Genomic DNA, 21,305 nt, shown 5'->3' with positions numbered 1-21,305 from the left:
CTTCTCTGGGATGTTCCAAATGTAAATAAACTTACCCTTTAAGTAGAAAAGACAAAGCATCAATGATAAACAAAATGGAAGATTACCACATTGAAGTCACATCATATAGTCAAATTATGAATTACCAAGAAAGTTAAATAGGTTTAACCCAAACATAGCAAAAAAGTAATTTCTCATTTCATTAACCAGTGAAAATAATCTTCATTTATACATGCTCTCTTTTACAATAGGAAACATCACATATGAATAGTGAGTACTTAGCAAAAAAACGAATTGATGGAAAAAGGATTAATCTCCAAAATATATAAACAGCTCATCCAGCTCAATATTAAAAAAACAAAAAACCCAATCCAAAACTGGGCAGAAGACCTAAATAGACATTTCTCCAAAGAAGACATACAGATGGCCAAGAAGCACATGAAAAGCTGCTCAACATCACTAATTATTAGAGAAATGCAAATCAAAACTACAGTGAGGTATCACTTCACACCAGTTAAAATGGGCATCTTCAGAAAATCTACAAACAACAAATGCTGGAGAGGGTGTGGAGAAAAGGGAACCCTCTTGCACTGTTGGTGGGAATGTAAATTGATACAGCCACTATGGAGAACAGTATGGAGGTTCCTTAAAAAATTAAAAATATAATTACCATATGACCCAGTAATCCCACTACTGGGCATATACCCAGAGGAAACCATAATTCAAAAAGACACATGCACCCCAATGTTCATTGAAGCACTATTTACAATAGCCAGGTCATGGAAGCAACCTAAATGCCCATCAACAGACGAATGGATAAGGAAGATGTGGTACATATATACAATGGAATATTACTCAGCCATAAAAAGGAACAAAATTGGGTCATTTGTAGAGACATGGATGGATCTAGAGACTGTCATACAGAGTGAAGTAAGTCAGAAAGAGAAAAACAAATATCATACATTAATGCATATATGTGGAACCTAGAAAAATGGTACAGATGAACCGGTTTGCAGGGCAGAAATAGAGACAGAGATGTAGAGAACAAACGTATGGACACCAAGGGGGGAAAGCGGCGGGGGGATGGGGGTGGCAGTGTGATGAATTGGGAGATTGGTATTGACATATATACACTAATATGTATAAAATGGATAACTAATAAGAACCTGCTGTATAAAAAAATAAATTAAATTTAATTTAAAAATTAAAAGAAAAAGAGCCTCCATAATTGCACTTTGAACGAAGAATGCCTAAACAGACGTGCTCTTAATAGAATTTCATGAAATATTGGCATTCTTTCATGGATCAATCATACATTAAGTAAGGAAAAACACTTTACCTACTTAACCTAGATTAGTAGTACACTTTCTAAAATCTAACTTGGTCACTTCTCCACATTTGAGACTGCTACATCAGAAAAGTGCAGGCACATGTTAATTTGTTCATCTTAGTTGGGTAAAATATAGATATTCCTGGGGAGATGGCAAGTAGTACAGCTGGTCATCAAATACTTTCCCCCAAGAATCCTGGCCTTCAAGAGTCTAGTCTTCTTTACAATCTTATGAGTTTTCTGCCCACCGTGTATGTTATGCTCCTGACCTCCATTAGGCTGGAAGTTATTTGCATAGCTGGGCAAAACATTTTATTCCAATTTATTTATTTTCCACTTTATTTCTTCCAGTTATGAGAGTTGTTTAAGATAAAAGATGAACACATTTAACCAGGACTTATAGTACAGTTGACCCCTGAACAACACAGGTTTGAATTGTGTGGGTCCACTTATACACAGATTTTTTTCAATAAACACTACAGTACTACACAACCTGTGTTTTGTTGAATCTGCGAATGTGGAACCACAGATACAGAGGGCCAGCTATAAAGTTATACGCAGATTTTCAACTGCAAAGGGGGCTTGAAACCCATAACCTCTACGTTGTTCAAGGATCAACAATAGTTGTAACTTGAGTCGGTTCAATTTTGTTGTTATTTTTTGTTGGTTGGTTTAAAAACACTGGCCAAGATTTTTGAAAACCAATCAACAATTCTGTGAGAAATGTAAATGATGTTAAGGCCATGCAAATTAATCTCCTTTTAAAATACAACCTAACAAGGGTTGAATGCAAATTGGGTAATCATTAAAAATGTGTTTCACTTTCATTTAAATGTATGAAATGTTGAATTTCTTGGTGAGTCTTAACAGTGGTATTTACCAAAGAGAAAAATATTTAATGAGCAAACCTTAATTTCTTTGATTTAATTTTGCAGATTTTTATCAATGAAACATTTTTTTATTTAAGGAATTCAATTAATAGTCATTAAATTACTAGGTAAAGATTCTCATAGTAATCTAAATTTAAAAGTTGATGAATACAGATTAAAAGTCAACTGAATTTCTGCTTGAATAGCAAAAACAAACATAAAACACAAAAAGTAGCACTGTCCATTGTATGACGCTAAATGAGGTGTTTTTGGTTATGTAAACATATTAAGTAAACATATTTTCCCTGTTTTTATTTTTATGCATCACATGTGAATGTAGACAGAGATTTAAAACTACCTTGAGTTAAAAAGAAACCAAAACTTTTATTCTATACTTTATTCTGTATAAAGTACTTTATTCTGTAGTACTTTGGTCCTAGATTTTTTAATGTAATTTTTGAGAAAGATATTTCATATACAACAAGTTAATGCTAGCTCAGTCTAAGACACCTACAAAAACCCGTCTCTTGCACTTTTCAACATAATATACAAAACTGTAAAATCTGTCAAGGTGGAAACTCTCTGGAATTAAAGTGCTGGAAAGTACAGCAAGGTAAAAGAAAGCATTATATACAAATAGTGTTAAGCATTCTGTAATGTATGGCATTCTTATTGTAATTGGAGTGAAACTTATCTATACATACACACAAAATATTTCAGAAGCCAGTGAAGTAAACAAAAGCGCCAGTTCTTTAAATTACACTTGATCACGCAGACGAGCAAGTCTCTGTGATAGTTCATCCTGGAGAAAGCAAAAATTAAAAGTCACAGGGCTGTGACAAATATAAATCACTAATATTTTAAATAGCTCATATTCAAATAAGATTTAAAATCTTGTCTCAAAAATTCACACAAAAATATTAAGAATTTACTTTTTTTAAACATTTCAAAATAAATGGAGAACTTAATAGAGCAGAAGGCTATGAAGGGGAACAAATTCAATTGTTAAATGAAATATGCATGCAATGTCCATCATTAAGGAGTTAAAGGCTAATTACATCTTGCTTATTTACGATGATGTCATATTATAGTAGAAAAATACTCTTTATAATAGATAAAAGGAGAATATATTTGCTTATATATACATATAAATACACATATATTTAATTCATTCATCAAGTTCATACAAATCAAGATAAAATCCAACTTCTACCTGTTCCATGGAAGTTAACACCTGTGCCAAAAGAACCTGTTTGACCTTGTGGTAGTTCCATACTGAGATCAAGGCTACAATTTTAAAATAATTAACATAAATGAATGTTAATATAAGCATTTTTCTCCTTATCTAATTATAACAAGCTTATAATTGTTATTATAAATTACAAAAACATGCTTATTGCAAATTTGAATATTCTACCTAGCATTTTACCTTAATTTAAATAAACATAATACTGGTTCAATTTTATAGATGCAAATAGAACTTAAAAATATTCTGGGGACTTTCCTGGTGGTGCAGTGGTTAAGAATCCGCCTGCCAGTACAGGGGACATGGGTTCGATCCCTGGTCCTGGAATATCCCACATGCAGTGGAGCAACTAAGCCCCTGTGCCACAACTACTGAGCCTGCGCTGTAGAGCCCACACACCCAGAGCCGGTGCTCTGCAACAAGAGAAGCCACTGCAATGAGAAGCCCTCGCATCACAACGAAGAGTAGCCCCCCCACGCCGCAACTAGAGAAAGCCCGTGCACAGCACAAAGACCCAATGCAGCCAAAAATAAATAAATTAATTAATTCAAAAATACAAATTCTGGGCTTCCCTGGTGGTGCAGTGGTTGAGAGTCTGCCTGCTGATGCAGGGGGCACGGGTTCGTGTCCCGGTCCGGGAAGATCCCACATGCCACAGAGCGGCTGGGCCCATGAGCCATGGCCGCTGAGCCTGTGCGTCCAGAGCCTGTACTCCGCAACAGGAGAGGCCACAACAGTGAGAGGCCCGCGTACAGCAAAAAAAAAAAAATAATAATACATATTCTGAATGTCCATCTTAGGATAAATGAATTACTAATTTTAAAGAGTTTTTGATGAGCCCTAGTGGCAACCCATGTGTATGATAATCTTATGATAGAAAAGTGAATAAAATATAGGATAATGATCTGGTCATCTGAACAAAAAGAAAGACCAAAACAATGGTTATCCAATGTACTGAATTTACTGGAGATTACTATATGTCTTCTACTGTAAAGAAAATTAATGTGCCAAAAAAAGATAAAACAGGCTAGACATATGTAGCCTCAGGATCAATATCCACATCTAACATTTGAGCTAACTACAAGTTCAGTGTTTAGATCCTGAGCTACCCTTGCTAGAAATCATTACTTGCATCTACCCATATAACTGAAGTTTAGAAAAGTTAAGTACACTTGCCCAAGATCACTCTAGTGACAGATAGGATTCAAATCCAGGTTTGTCTCCTTCCAAGGCCACGATTTTAATCTCCATTATAAATACTCCTGAGGATACAAACTACTCTTTCTGCCTGTCTCTAGACGAGTGTATGCCAACTCCAGTTTGAAAACACTACAGTGAATACAGTAACTTCGTCATTAGGAGATTCTAGAGACAGATTGTTATTTAAAAGGTAAAGATATAGTATACTAAAATTTTGCTATACTTAAACATCTATAAGGATGGGTATTTCGACATCAATGGTTCTACCTATTTCTACTGCTCCAGTCACCACCCATTATTGACAGAAGTAATCACTCGATTTTGGCTCCCTACACTCAAGGAACATTTGTCATTGTATGGAGGCATTTTTGGCTGTCACGCCTGGGGGGGAGGGGTGATATTACTTGTGGGTAGATGCCAGGGACACTACTAAACATCCTACATACATAGGACAGCCCCTAGGATTATTAGCCCAAAATGTCAACAGTGTCAAGTTTGAGAAATCCTATTCTAAATTTTATAAAAAAGTTGTCTACTGAACTTGATTTCCACTGAGAGTCAGTAAGGCTGTGATACGGCAATATTCGTTTTGAAAGACCTCCCTTGCTCTATTTTCAAGCCCAATCTTCTTATTTCGTCTTTGGTACAAAGAGAAACAAGTTCTTAGCCTCATATTAATAAAATGGAGTCTTTTTACACATGCCTTAGTCTCTCCTATAATACTTAAAAATCATCCTTCTTACTAACTCCTTGTTGGATATGGGCTATATTAGATACTAACAAAGCAAAATAGTGTACCACCTACCCTCTGGCCCTGTTCTCAAATATTGCAAACCTGTTTTTTTATTAACCTAGGTTTTAACCCACTAATGAGAGATACAACAGTGAACTAAAGAGCTGGTAACTAATTAAGTTCTTTCTAATTAAGCATTAGTTTCAACACTAGAATAATATTAATCAACTCTATTTTCCAGGTGTCTTTAAGAACCTTATTTCAACCTATTACTCTACATTTGAAGATAAAGCATAAAACTTTAGTATCACCCAGTTTTAATCTTTATCTTTGAAAAAATATTTTAAATTCTTTACTATAATGTTCTCTTGAACTGAGTAAAATACCAGAGAATACTGATATAACATGACTTCTGTAGCACTGATAATATTACAGTCAAGTCATTCCCCTCAAACATGAAGAGCCTAAAATAAATAGCCTAACAGATACCCTATTTCTAATAGCTGGGCCAGAAAGGGTGTTAATTATTTACTTTTTTAAACAACAAATAACCATGTACAACAATGAAATGCTGCCATCTTTTGAACTCCTTGGATGTTTTGCACATATTGCTCAGTTTGCAGGACTCAAACTTGGCTTAAGACTTAATGGCCTGATCATAGTAGAATTCTTTTGGAAGATCCTATTAAAAACAATTAAACATTTGAGATATGCTGAACACAGACGGTACAGAGGAAACTTTTTAAACACTCCTGCCTCCCTCAGTCACCTTCCTTCATTTCTTATCACACACTAACCGAATCTATCTCCAGAGATTTTTAAGAAAATACTAAGATGATTGGAACAAAGTCATATTTTTATGAGCATGACAAAGAGCTGGATGTTCTAAAGGTCCTTGAAGCACTAAATTCTAGGGTCAAAAACCTAACTCTGACCATTGGTGATATTTTTATCCACATTACATAATTGTAGGACTTGTAGATATTAAATCAAGATTATTTCAAAAGCATCTGAATAATTTCTTACCCAGCTTCATCTGCCATTTCTTGAAGCAGCATATCCACCTGGTTCTAGAATAAAAAAAATAAGAATTTGTATTTGAATGGTATTTGCTTTTTGGGTAGTTTTTGTTTCTGACCTAGCTTTAAAAAGGGGGAACTGATCTACAGTTTTTAAAAGAAAGTTTTTAAAAAAATTTTTACCACCAGAGGGAGCTGAATTATCTCATAAAATGATTTATTTATGAATGTTAAATTATAAAGCCTTAAACTATGAGGTTATGTGAAAAATATTCACAGTGATATTCACATATAATTTGAATCTGAGTAATGTAGCTCTCTAATGGAGTGAACCAACTTTGCTCGTATTTAAAATGTAACAGACTTAAATTTTAGATTAATCATAACTGTCCTTTCTGCTAGTTGATGCAAATTTGATATTAAGGATTACTTTTTTTTTTTAAGGATTACTTTTTAAAGTATCTAGAGATGAATAAAATATAAGTATTTAGATATTTACAACAGTACAGGAGTTCTCAGGGAATAGAGTCCAATTAATTAAAAAAAACTTGTTTTTAACTTATTTAAAATATTTTGAACATACAGGTAGGAGCTCTAAGACATAGTTACAGCTCTACCACAAGGTGCCAAATTTTAAGCAAACCTCTAATAATGTTGTTGGGCCTTAGTCTCTCTTGTCTTTCATTCACCTGCAAAATATAAAGAAGTTCAGAAAATAATAGATCAAATACTTCTGTGCATTTAGATTGTGTTGTTTTTACTTCATATCTAAAATACCATTATTTGTGTTCTTAAAATTTACTTAAATGGCATTATACTAAGTATACTATTCTGCAACTTGTTTTTTTTAATTCAACCTTATAAGATCTAATTATATTGAGATCTAGAGCTCTAGTTCATTAACTTTCACTCCTGTATAGTACTGTAATATAAAATACTCTCAACTGTATTTATCCATTTTATTTCTGGACATTTAGACATTTTCCCCTAATTTCTCCTGATTATAGACAATAGTGCAATGAACATTCTTATGTAGAAGTATGTTTATACACATGTAGGTCTTTTGTGTATAAATTTAAAAATAGAAGTACTAGGTTATAGGTCACATGCATTTTCATATACTCTGATTTATTCAACAAATATTAACTGAGCACCTACTTTATGCCAGATATCATTTTAAGTGTTAGGGATACATCAGTAAACAAAAATAATTAAAAATATCCCTGCCTTCATTAAGCTTACATTCTAGTGTGTGCACATGAAAGGGAGGGGCAAATAAAAACTTTTTAAATTATGTGGTTTATTAGAAGGTGATATGTACAATGCAGAAAAATAAAGCAGGGATGGTAGATAGGGAGTACAGCACTCAGTGGATGTGCCACTGGTGTACTTCTAAGTAGGATGATCTTAAAAGACCTCACTGAGAAAATGACATTTGAACAAAGAACTGAAGGAGGTGGGGGAGTGGGCAATGAGGATGAGTGCAAGACAGATGAAGAAGATTCAGGCAGAGGAACCTGCAAGTGAATGGCTTTGAGGAAGAAATGTACATGGTGTGTTTGAGAAATAACAAGGAAGCCAATATCTTAGTAGAGTGATGAGCAATAATAGGAGATAAGGTCAGAGAAGCAGGATGAGGCAGATCCTAGAGGGCACTATAGGCCACCATAAAGAATTTGGCTTTTATTTTGAGAGACATGCAGAGCCACTGAAGGGTTCTGAGCAGAAGAATGACATGATCTGACTTGTTTTATCAGGATTGCTCTGGCTGCTATGTTAAGAATGGACTGTAGATATTACCGCATTGCTTTTCCAAAGTGAATATGCTAATTTAAATTCTAATTACTCATTAGCAAGGTATGAGAATTTGGGCATCTAAGCATGCCCATTTCTGTTGTAAATTTTGGTTGACTCTTTATGAAAAATGTTTTGTATATACTTGAATATCCCCAGCACCTAGCACAATACCTGAAACAGGAGAAGGTGCTTAGCAAATGTTAGGTGAATGAATCTCAAGATTTTTCAGAGCTAAAAGGCATTTAGATATCATCAAATCCAACCCTACATTTTACAGCTATGAATACTGAGGCCCAAGGTAGTGAGTATCTTAAGGTCCCAAACTTAATTAGTGACAGAGTAGGGATTAGAAATCCAAGTGTCCTGACTTCAAGTCATTTTTCCAGTCCCCTTGTGTTTTCCTAATCTTGACCATAAAATCACCTAAGGTGCCTGAATAAGAATCAGAAACTCTAGGACAGTGCTTCTCAAAATCAGGGCATAAATATCACCTGTAAATCTTATTAAAATGATTCCAATTCAATGTATCTGTGGATAGGGTCTGAATTTCTGCATTGCTAATAAGCTCCCAGATGATACAGATGTTCCTGATTTTTGCACCACACTTTGGGGAAGCAAGGCTCTGGAGGAGGTATAAACGTAATGACTATATATATGCTCTCTATAAGACATATACATGAATACTTTCTTCTTAACTCTAAAACACGAATATAAGCTTGTTCTCTTATTATTTACCTCTTAGTGAAAGGCATCACCTTCAGTAAAATTCTGATGGATGGCTATTGATTTTTCTCCTAACCTGTTTTGTAAATTATCCATATTATCATCTTATGTAGTGATAACAAGTTTTTTATTTGATGAACTATGTGATAGGTGCTGGGATCAAAAAGAAGATTGGTAATGATATAAATCTTCTATTTTAATATTCAAGTTTCACAAAATCTTTATTTCTGGCTCACATGACATCCAAACTAGTTTCAAATTTAATTTTCTCTGTAGCACATCTCTAAGCTGCAGATGTAACAACATCCTAGAAAACATCCTAGTTTTCTGAAAAATAATTCATCTTATAATTTACTATTTGTTCATCTGTGATCTATGCCTAATAACATACCTAAAGAGTAGGCAGGAAGCAGAATATCTGCAATGAGATGACTTAACTGGGGTTAGGATAATACCTAATACCCACTGGCCTCAGTGAGTCCCTAGTTCAATGCTTTTATCAATAAGGACCACTGGCAGCAGGGCAGAACCAAGTTCCATACTCTCTAGACATGTGACCTATAATAATTCTTAGAACTTCAAAACAAGATAGGAAATGTCATCTTCTAACATGTCCTTAGGAATCCAGGGTCAGAGCATAACTTCCTACTTGCATTTTGGGGATACACCATGTTTACTTCACATTCTAGAGATGATTTAGGTTCAGAAAGCCATTATATTTTGAACTTGGGTAATTTTTAAAAGTTAGTGTAAGTAGAGAAACTATTCTTACTTGTGGTGTTGTTAGGGTTGTAGTACTACTCATTGTGTCTTCCATTTGTTGCGCTTGAACATCCAGTGTTTCAAACTGCTGTTCAAATTTGTCCATCAGGGCAGAAATCTGCAAAAAGAAATATGGTCATAAGAAAAAAACTTACTCTGAAAAGATATTATCTGAACATCAATATATTTATTTATCTTTTTTACCTTTTCAAGGTTCATACTCCTCAATGTAGCATCCATAGACTTAACTACATCTGCCATGGACTTGGTTACCTATTGGGAGTATAAAAAAAAAGACTGAGAATCCTATAATATAAACAACCTCAAAATTTATGTAGTTTCTTATATTACTTGTAGATCATCTTATAAAATTTATCTATCGTTTCCTTAACAGTAAAAGTACACTATGTATTTCTGGTCTAGGCATCGACTATCTTTTATCTTTGACTATTCATTGGAAGACAACTAATTAGACCTTAGCTGAAAAGCCACTGCCAAAATCGGTTTCCTCAGTAAGCATTTTGACTATCTTTCTCCTGCCCAGGAAGGCGAGTACCTTTGTAACACTTTGCAGTAGATTTAGATTTCTGACAATTCTTAATACCTCCAATAACTTAAATCAAGAGTTCCTATTATTTACAGATATTAAGGCTTACCTTGCCCATTGTAACTGCAGTTTGAACTCTGGCTGCCACAGCATCAACCCTAGCACTCATTCTCAAGAAATTAATTGTTTGATTCTTCTGGCGGATTGCATTTTCAGCATGTATTCTTGCAACTTCTGTATTGCCTTTCTGAATGGCCTGTTTTAAACACAGCAAAAGTAAACAGTGAAGACAAACACCAAAAGTAAATATAGGGAGCAAAAGTAGATATTTTAGAAAGAGGAAAACAATGCCCAACTAACATATTTTTAATATTCAAGAGCTTTTACAATTAGTATTTTTAGGAAATAAAAGGAGAATTTATAGTCCTTTAATTTTTTATTTATGACTAAAAGATATATACTCATTAACATTTTAAGAAATTAGAATATAGAGTTTAAAATTTTTCCCATAATCACTCAGCCATTACCACTATTAATATTTCAGTATAAAGTATTCCAAGTACATAAACCTATTTATTGAAATATTACAATATAAATTACAAGAGTATATGCATCAGAGCATACTGTTTTCTCACCTAATTAAAATTTTTTAAGTCAATAAATATATAACTACATCATCACTCTAAAGACTGTGTTGAAAGAAAAAAAAAAGGTTGTGTTGTATGCATGTACCATTAATCAGGGCTTTCCTCGTGTGTGGTAAAAACACTACTGATAGTACATAAAATTATTTTAGATGTTACACAGACATAAGTATCTTCATTTTAATCATGCATTTATTTAAATGTATATATGAAATGGATATGACTAGCACAGATCCATGCTTTCTGCTATACTGTAATAGCTATGGCCAGGTATGAAGTTAAAAGTCAATTTAAAGAAAAATGTTAAATAGCTCAGATGGTACCCCAGTATAGCAAAATCGATAGTGTACATAAGTGACTGAAATTAGAGCACATGGAACAGTTAAGATCCCTGCTTGCTGGGTATTTAGTTTGCTTCCAATTCTTCAATAATATAAACACCAATGTGATAAATACATTAGTATATGCAACCTCAAACACTTTCCAAGTTTTTTTCCTAGTTAACATCCATAACTACATATAGCTACAATTTTTTTTCTTGTGATGAGAACTTTTAAGATCTCTTAGCAACTTTCAAATATATAATAAAGTATTATTAACTGTAGTCACCACGCTGTACATTATATTCCCAGGACTTATAACTGATAGTTTGTACCTTTCAGCCATCTTCACCCATTTCACACACACCCACCCCCCACCTCCTTCCTCTGGCAACCACATATCTATTCTCTTTATCCATGAGTATTTTTTTTAAGATTCCACATAAGTTAGATCACATGGCATCTGCCTTTCTCTCTCTGACTTATTTCACTTAGCATAATATGCTCAAGGTCCATCCATGTTGTTGCAAATGGCAGGATTTCCTTGTTTATGGGTGAATAATATTCGACTTTATATATATATATATGTGTGTGTATATATATATATATATATATATATATATATATATATTCCAAATTTTCTTTTTCCATTCATCCATTGATGGACACTTAGGTTGTTTTCATGTCTTTCTTAAAAAATTAATTTATTTATTTTTGGCTGCATTGGGTCTTCATCACGGTGTGCAGGCTCCTCATTGCGGTGGCTTGTCTTGTTGCAGAGCACGGGCTCTAGGTGCGCAGGCTTCAGCAGTTGTGGCATGTGGGCTCAGTAGTTGTGGCTCACGGGTTCTACAGCACAGGCTCGGTACTTGTGGCACATTGGCATAGTTGCTCTGTAGCATGTGGGATCCTTCCTGGACCAGGGCTTGAATCCGTGCCCCCTGCATTGGCCGGTGGATTCTTAAGCACTGCACCACCAGGGAAGCCCCGCATGTCTTGGCTATTGTAAATAATGCTGCAATGAACATGGGGGTGTATATATCTTTCTGAGTTAGTGTTTTTGTTTCCTTCAGATAAATACCCAGAAGTGGAATTGCTGGACCATATGGTAGGTTCTAATTTTCACTTTTCAAGGAACATCCATACTGTTTTCCATAGTGGCTGCACCAATTTATATTCCCACCAATAGTGCACAAGGGTTCCCTTTGCTCCACAACCTCTCCAACACTTTTTGCTTTTTGTCTTTTGTGTGTGTGTGTGTGTGTGTGTGTGTGTGTATGTGTGTGTGTGTGGTACGCAGGCCTCTCACTGTTGTGGCCTCTCCCATTGCAGAGCACAGGCTCCGGACGCGCAGGCCCAGCAGCCATGGCTCACAGGCCTAGCCGCTCTGTGGCATGTGGGATCTTCCTGGACCGGGGCATGAACCCGTGTCCCCTGCATTGGCAGGCGGACTCTCAACCACTGCGCCACCAGGGAAGCCACTTTTTGTCTTTTTGATGACAGTCATTTGATAACAGGTGTGAAGTGATGTCTTATTGTGCTTTGATTTGCATTTCCCTGATGATGCGTGATATTGAGAACATTTTCATGTACCTGTTGGCAAATTGGTATGTCTTTTTATGAAAAATGTATATTCAGATCCTCTACACATTTTTAAATCAGATTGTTTGGTATTTTGCTTTTGACTTGTATAAATTCTTTACATATTTCAGATGTAAACGCCTTATCAGCTGTATGGTTTTCAAATATTTTCTCCCACTTTTAACTTAGGATAGAGTTAGTTGCCTTTTAAATTTTTTCATGGCTTCCTTTGCTGCGCAGAAGCTTTTTTGTTTGATGAAGTCCCACTTCTTTATTTTTGCTTTTGTTGCCTCTGCTTTTGGTGTCGATTCCAAAAAATCACTGCCAAGACCAGTATCAAGGAGTTTACCATCTACGTTTTCTTCTAGAGTTTTATGACTTCACGTTTAAAGTTCAAGTCTTTAATCCATTTTGAGATAACTGCTGTATATGTTGTAAGACAGTGGTCCAGTTTTATTCTTTTGCATGTGGCTGTCCAGCTTTCCCAACACTATTTACTGAAGAGACTGTCCTTTCCCCATTGTATATTCTTGGGTCCCTTGTTGCAAATAAATTACCATAAATGTGTGGGTTTATTTCTGATTTCTCTATTCTGTTTCATTGATCTACGTGTCTGTTTTTATGTCAATATCATGCTGTCTCATTTACCACAGCTTGGTAATATAGTTTGAAATCAGGAAGCATGATGTTTGAGCCTTGTTCTTTCTCAAGATGGCCTTGGATATTCAGAGTCTTTTGTGGTTCCATATAAATTTTAGGACTGTTTGTTCTATTTCTATGAAAACTGCCATTGGCATCTTCATAGGGATTGAACTGAATTTGTAGATTGCTTTGAGCAGTATGGACATTCTAACAATATTAATTGTTCCAACCCATGAGAATGGAATATCTTTCCATTTATTTGCATCTTCTTCAATTTCTTTCATCAATGTCTTATAGTTTTCAGTGTAGTCTTTCAGGTCCTTGGTTAAGTTTCCCTAGGTATTTTATTTTTAATGAAATTGTAAATAAGATTGTTTTCTTAACTTCTCTGATAGTTCATTATTAGTTATAGAAACACAACTGATTTTTGTATATTGATTTTGTATCCTGCAACTTTATTGCATCTATTCTAATTTTTTTTTGGTGGATTCTTCTATATATAATGCCATGGGTTTTTTATATGTAATACATGTTATCTGCTAATAGAGACAGTTTTACTTCTTCCTTTCTGATTTGGATGTCTTTTATTTCTTTTTCTTGCCTAATTGCTCTGGCTAGGACTTCCAGCAGTATGTGGAACAGAAGTGGTAAAAGTCGGCATCCTTATCTTCATCTTAGAGGAAAACCTTTTAGCTTTTTTTCCTTGGGTATGATGCTAACTGTGGGCTTGTCATCTATGGCTTTCATTATGGTGAGGTACATTCCCCCTACATCCACTTTGTTGAGAGCTGTTATCATGAATGAATGTTGAATTTTGTCACATGCCTTTTCTGCATCTATTGAGATGATTATATGATTTTTATCCTTCATTTTGTTAATGTGGTATATCACCCTGATTGACTTGTGGATGGTGAACCATCCCCACATCCCTGGAATAAATTCCATTTAATCATGGTGTATGACCCTTTTAATGCATTGTTGAATTTGGTTTGCTACTATTTTGTTGAGGATTTTTACATCTATGTTCATCAGGGCTATTGGCCTATAGTGTTCTTTTCTTGTAGTTTCCTTGTTTGGTTTTGGTATCAGGGTAATGCTGGCCTCATAGAGTGAGTTTGGATGTGTCCCCTCCTCTTTAATTTTTTGGATGAGTGAGTCTGAGGTTGATTGGTATTACAGTTGACCCTTGAACAACACGGGGCTAGGGGTGCCAAACCCCACTCAGTCAAAAATCCATGTATAACTTTACAGTTGGCCTTCTGTATCTACAGTTCTGCATCTGTGGATTCAACCGACCATAAATAGTGTAGTACTATAGTACATCTTGGTTGAAAAAAATATGTGCACAAGTGGACCTGTGAAGTTCAAACCTGTGTTGTTCAAAGGTGTACTTTAATTCTTTAAATGTCTGGTATAATTCACCGGTAAAACTATCTGGGCCTGGACTTTGTTTGTTGGGAATATGCATGTTTTAATACTGCTGTGCTTGCCTGAGATTTGAAAATTCAAAAATTATTTTTAGATTATTTCTAATTCCCTCAATATACAAAAATGTAAGACCAAAATCTTTTTTATGCTTTCTCTTTCCTTGAAATAGTTGGGCTTATACTTTTAGAAAAGGATGATGCTAATACATCAATTTTAAGTATTTTTTCTTCTAACTCAGCCTAACTATTTCTTTCTCCTTTTCTGAAAGTTTTCTTCCCATAAAGTTTTCTCTATTAAGAGCATAAAATACCCAAAGTGACTCAATTTACGGGTAGGATATACGCTATTACCAAAGATCAGAGTAAGTTAATAAAATATTAAAAATAGATATAAAAATACACGTGTGCAGAAAAGAGTTAACACAGCAAGCCTGAGTCTGCTGTCCTTCGAAACGTCTGTTTGCAAGTTTGGTGTGTAACTAGCATCTAGGAACTTGGATTTGGGGAAGGTTTCCATCTTTCCCAGAACAGTTAAGAATGGCTCACTGTGCCTAAACTCTTTATATAAACAATGTGGTTTATGCCAAACAATGGATTTCCTTCTGGGAGACTGGAATTTTGGTGTGTGCTAGGCAGAGGATCCCTGCGTGACTACCAATAAAAGCCTTGGACTCCTAGTCACAGGAGAACTTACTTGGTAGACAACATTTAACATATGTTGTCACAATTTGTTGCTGCAGGAATTAAGCTTGTCCTGTGTGTTTCCACTGAGAACTCTTGGAAGCTTAAGCCTGGATTCCTCCAGACATCACCCCATGTGTTTTCCCTTTGTATCCTTTAGTGTAATATGTCATAGCCATGAGTCCAACTATATGCTGAGTCCTGTGAATCCTAGAAAATACACAATGCACAAGTCACAATATACATTAATTCTATGTACTATGTATATACAAAACTTATATTCAATGGAATATTACTCAGCCATAAAAAGAAATGAAATTGAGTTATTTGTAGTGAGGGGGATGGACCTAGAGTCTGTCATACAGAATGAAGTCAGTCAGAAAGAGAAAATCAAATACCGTATGCTAACACATATATGTATGAAATCTTTAAAAAAAATGGTTCTAATGAACCTAGGGGCAGGACAAGAATAAAGACGCAGATGTAGAGAATGGACTTGAGGACATGGGAAGGGGAAGGGTAAGCTGCAACGAAGTGAGAGAGTAGCACTGACATATATACACCATCAAATGTAAAACAGCTAGTGGGAAGCAGCCGCATAGCACAGGGAGATCAGCTGGGTGTTCTGTGACCACCTAGAGGGGTGGGATAGGGAGGGTGGGAAGGAGACACAAGAGGGAGAGGATATGGGGATATATGTATACACATAGCTGATTCACTTTATTATACAGCAGAAACTGACACATGATTGTAAAGCAATTATACTCCAATAAAGATGTTAAAAAAATAAAAAACTTGGGCTTCCCTGGTGGCGCAGTGGTTGAGAGTCCACCTGCCGATGCAGGGGACACAGGTTCGTGCCCTGGTCTGGCAAGATCCCACATGCTGCAGAGCGGCTGGGCCCGTGAGCCATGGCCGCTGAGCCTGCGCGTCCGGAGCCTGTGCTCCACAACGGGAGAGGCCGCAACAGTGAGAGGCCCACGTACCGCAAAAAAAAAACAAAACAAAAAAAACAAAAAAACCCACAAAACTTTAGAGACTAAAGAAATTCAAATGAGCCAAAAAATGTGAAATATTATTCTGACATACAGGCTTTATACTTCTCAGTAACAGTGGTTCTGGCTACAAACCGAAGGACAGTCATTAGATCTAGGCAATAGAACAGTTAGGTAACAGTACAGTTATACTCTGTGTTATGAGCCATACTTGCACACATAAGTAGAAATAAACAAAAAGCCATTATTAATTATGTCAAATAATAAATAATTTACTTAATAGATATTTGGCTTAAAATGCTAAAGCCAGTCATCCTTCTTCAATGTAAAATAAACTAAAACAACCACTCTTCCATCATATAACTGTGCTCATTTCATGAGTTTAAAAAAAAGTAAAAAGATTAAAAATTACTTACCTTGGGGCTTCCCTGGTGGCGCAGTGGTTGAGAGTCCGCCTGCCGATGCAGGGGACACGGGTTCGTGCCCCGGTCCGGAAGATCCCACATGGGGCCCAGGAGCCATGGCCACTGAGCCCGCGTATCTGGAGCCTGTGCTCTGCAACGGGAGAGGCCACAACAGTGAGAGGTCCGCATACCACAAAAAAAAATAAAATTACTTACCTTTTTAATCTTGGCCTTTTCAGCATTTTCTTCTTTATCACATTTCTTGGCATTCCTATTAAGTTCCTTTGCAGCAAACTTCAAGTTAAATAGGTGTTCTGAAATTATATGTTAAGGTTTAAAAAAAAAAAGTCATTTCCCAACCTAACTGAAAACAAGATGTTAAAATTAGAAAACTTATAAGATTATGCTATTTACACCAAATATTCACAAAGTATTTGAGGAAACAGAACAATTTTTATCTCTTCCACATTTGTTTTCTGTTAAAATTAAGTTAATTATTTTAAGAAATAATTTTAGAAGAAAATAAGTAAGAAAAAGAAATAAATAAAACTTAATAATTTTAAGAAACTTAATTATTTCTATTAAAACAAACTGATGGTTATCAAGGGGAAAGGTGGGGGGAGGGATAAATTAGGAGTTTGGGATTAACATACACACTACTATATATAAAACAGATAATCAACAAGGACCTACTGTATAGCACAGGGAAATCTACTCAATACTCTGTAATAACCTATATGGGAAAAGAATCTGAAAAATAATATATGTATATGTTTAACTAAATCACTTGGCTGTATACCTGAAACTAACACAACATTGTAAATCAACCATACTCCAATATAAAATAAAAATTTTAAAAATTAAAGTAATGGCAAGAAAGATTAATTACAAAGGGAAAAAGAGCAACTTTATAGTAGAGAAACCTGGCAGATACCACCTTACCGAGGATGATATCACCAGTAATAAAACATTTCAACACCATTTACCTTCTGAAATGATGAACTGGGACGAGTACAGCATACTTATATGGTGGTGTTGTCAAAAACATAACCTCAATTTACTCCAGAGAAACCGTCAGGGAATCCTGTACTGAGAGAGACATTCTATGTAAGATATAACTGACCAGTGTTCTTGTCAAGCGTCAAGTTCATGTAAAGCAAAGAAAGACTGAAGAACTGTTATAGAATGGAGAAGACGAAGGAGCCATGCCAACTAAATGCAATGCGTGATTGGATTCTGAAACAGAAAAAGGACATTAGGGGAAAAACTGGTGAAATCCAAATAAGATCTGTAGTTTAGTTAATATTGTAGTGATGTGGATTTCCTTTGGTTTATGATTATGTTTATGTAAGGTGTTAACATTAGGAGAAGCTTGGTAAAGGGAATAAAAGAAATCTCTGTACATTTCTGCAATTTCTCTTTAAGTCTAAAACTATTTTAAGATTAAACATTTTTAATTAAAAACGACAAAAATATAATGGAAATAAAACCCAAATAAGCAATACCACAAATCTTTCATTTTCATGACACAAGCAAAAACAAATATGAAGTAATGCACATGAATCTGACAAAGCAATGTGGATTATTTCAAAACCAACTGCTTTATATCATGATTAAATCACTATTAAGAATGATTCTATGTGTTTTCTGCCCTTTAGAAAAAGGTAAAATCTATTTTTTTAAACCCTGATTCTATATTTCTTTGGGACATTTATAAAGGATGCAGGGTTCATTTTTTTGAAAGGCACACATACACTATATAGTTTAAAGAGCTGTTAGTTTGATTATATCACTATCAGAAAATAAGCATTATTCGATTATTTACCAAAGCTAAACCATAAATTAACCTTGTTCATCTCTCAAAGGCTTCATGGTTTTAATTTAACACCTTATATTTATGGATAATGAGAGGGAAGACTTGCTACCATGAGTATTTTTCATCAACAACAGATATAACTAGAATTGTTAAGAAAATAAGTATATGTGTATGAATTTCTGGGTAATTTTAATGTATCATATACATTACATTTTTAAGTAAGATTTATCAATTTCAGCTAGGTAACTGAGAAAATTATAGCTCCTTTTATAAACAGGGTTTTTTAACCTAAGCACTACTGATATTTTGGGCTAGATAATACTTTGTTGTGGGGGATGTCTTATGTATTCTACGAAGTTTATAAGCATTCCTGGCTTTATCCACTAGATGACACTAGCAACCCCTCTGTTTTACGAATTACAATAACCAAAAATTTCTCCAGACATTGTCAAATGCTACCTGGGGAGGGGGGCAAAATCGAACCCTGCAGAGAACCTGAATCACTGAGATAGATGGAAATAAAGAAAAAGGTAATGATTTTTTTATTTTTCAAATCATCTCCCAAATAGAATTGCTGTCTCTGTAGAAAAAGTCACTATTGTTAAAAGCTGAATTAAGAAGCCAACTATTTTAGATGAATTCATATATATATTCATTGTTGTTTTTAAAGAATGATTTCAGTTTCCCTTAAACCTGAAATTTACTACAAACTGCAGATACTGAGGACTGACTACCTACTATAGCCAACTCTAATTTAATATTAATGGTTAAGAATGATCATGATATAAAATATTAGCCAAAAATATTAATAGGAGATCCATTACTAAAGTCCATTTAATACCATAAAGCTTTTCCCCCTTCATCCTAAAAAGACATGAACCACTTCCATTAATATGGAGGCCTACACATTTATAATAACACCTTGAAATACTGGATAAACTACAACAAATGCCCTTTTAAATACAGAGCTTAGATTGTAAAAATGGAAGGAAAATCCTCAGGAGACAGAAACAAGGAGGAAGAAGTAAATATTAGTAGTAGGTAAGCACTGAAGCCCCTGAAGACAAAGCCCCCTATGGAGCTCATGAGATGAGACGCTGGAACTGAATTTTCTGAATAAACCTAGAACCTTGAAGGCTATAACATTAGCATAAGGGTGTCATAGAAAGAAGTCTTATCAGCTGGCAAAGGAAGATGAGATGACAAGGTTAACTGTCATTACGGGCCTTGGCTCACAGCTGGGGGTGGAGCAAACTAGATAAAAGAAAATTAGACAAAGCTGAGGAGAAAAATAGCAAACTGGAGAGGCCCACGTACAGCAAAAAAAAAAAAAAATTAGCAAACTGACTATAGATCTGAATTAAGATTAGAGTGTAAAAATAAGGTTAATATGAAAGAGAGGACAAGAAATAAAGAAAACAGAATAAAAAGGTCTAATATCTGCAATACCACAAAGATATAATAAAGACAATGTGCAAAATGTTACATTCAGAGATAATACTTGAGAGTCTTCCATAACTGATGAGAATAAAATCTTTAGACTCAAGAAACACAAATAAACAAAAAATCAAACAAAAAAACAATCGCAAGCAGAACATATAAAAATCAATCCAGAGAGGCAGAGTCAAGATGGTGGTGTGGGAGGATGTGGAGTTAGCTCCCCCAACAACTAGGGAGCCTGCCGGCCACTGGTGGTGTATTCTAATGCCCAAGGAGACAGGAGGAACCCCAGAGTGAACCAGTTTGCAGGATCTTGGTTCGCAAGCCTGGGGTTAGGCAGAAGCTACTGCGGTGGGAGCTCCAAGTCTGAACCACTGGACTAACAGAGAACCTCAGACCCCAGGGAATATTCATAGGAGTGAGGTCACACAGAGCTCCCCATCTCAGCACCAAGACCCATCTCAGGTCTACCCAGTAGCCTACAAACTCCAGTGTTGGGAGCCTCAGGCCAAACAACCAGTAAAACAGCAGCACAATTTCACTTAAAAAAAAATAAGATGGCAAAAAATATGCCACAGATGAAGGAGCAAGGTAAAAATCTACAAGACCAAATAAATGAAGAGGAAATGGGCAATCTACCTGAAAAAGAATTCAGAGTAATGATAGTAAAAATCATCCAGAATCTCAGTAACAGAATGGAAGTACAGATTGAGAAAATACAAGAAATGTTTAACAAAGATCTAGAAGAACTAAAGAACAAACATAGATGAACACCACAATAACTGAAATGAAAAATACACTAGAAGGAATCAATAACAGAATAACTGAGGCAGAAGGATGAATAAGTGAGCTGGAAGACAAAATGGTAGAAATAACTGCTGAGGAGCAGAATAAAGAAAAAGGAATGAAAAGAATTCAGAACAAGCTCAGACACCTCTGGGACAACACTAAACACAACAACATTTGAATTATAGGGGTCCCAGAAGACAAAGAGAAAAAGAAAAGGTCTGAGAAAATATTTGAGGAGATTATAGTTGAAAACGTTCCTAACATGGGAAAGGAAATAGTCACCCAAGTCCAGGAAGCACAGAGAGTCCCATACAGGATGAACCCAAGGAAAAACACACCAAGATGCATATTAATCATATTA

At 35.2% G+C, this 21,305-nt stretch overlaps 1 protein-coding gene across 1 annotated transcript in view; it reads right to left on the bottom strand.

Annotated features, from left to right (window-relative positions):
• Positions 1–2,542: 2,542 nt before the first annotated feature.
• LOC111178266 (charged multivesicular body protein 1B2-like) overlaps positions 2,543–21,305 on the bottom strand; it is a 30,675-nt gene continuing 11,912 nt past the window's right edge. The window contains 8 exon segments of the mRNA XM_089904329.1: positions 2,543–2,980; positions 3,392–3,406; positions 3,408–3,465; positions 6,384–6,427; positions 9,669–9,776; positions 9,863–9,931; positions 10,315–10,461; positions 16,912–17,213. Coding sequence (XP_089760455.1) covers positions 2,936–2,980; positions 3,392–3,406; positions 3,408–3,465; positions 6,384–6,427; positions 9,669–9,776; positions 9,863–9,931; positions 10,315–10,461; positions 16,912–17,213 — 788 coding nt within the window. The 3' untranslated portion in view covers positions 2,543–2,935.

Source organism: Delphinapterus leucas, chromosome X (assembly GCF_059928025.1).
Source record: "Delphinapterus leucas isolate spDelLeu-1000000601 "Yukka" chromosome X, BTC_Dleu_Yukka2, whole genome shotgun sequence".
Classification (NCBI taxonomy): domain Eukaryota; kingdom Metazoa; phylum Chordata; class Mammalia; order Artiodactyla; family Monodontidae; genus Delphinapterus; species Delphinapterus leucas.
The sequence above is the reverse complement of the archived record's forward strand: the minus strand, read 5'-3'. Positions and strand labels throughout refer to the sequence as shown.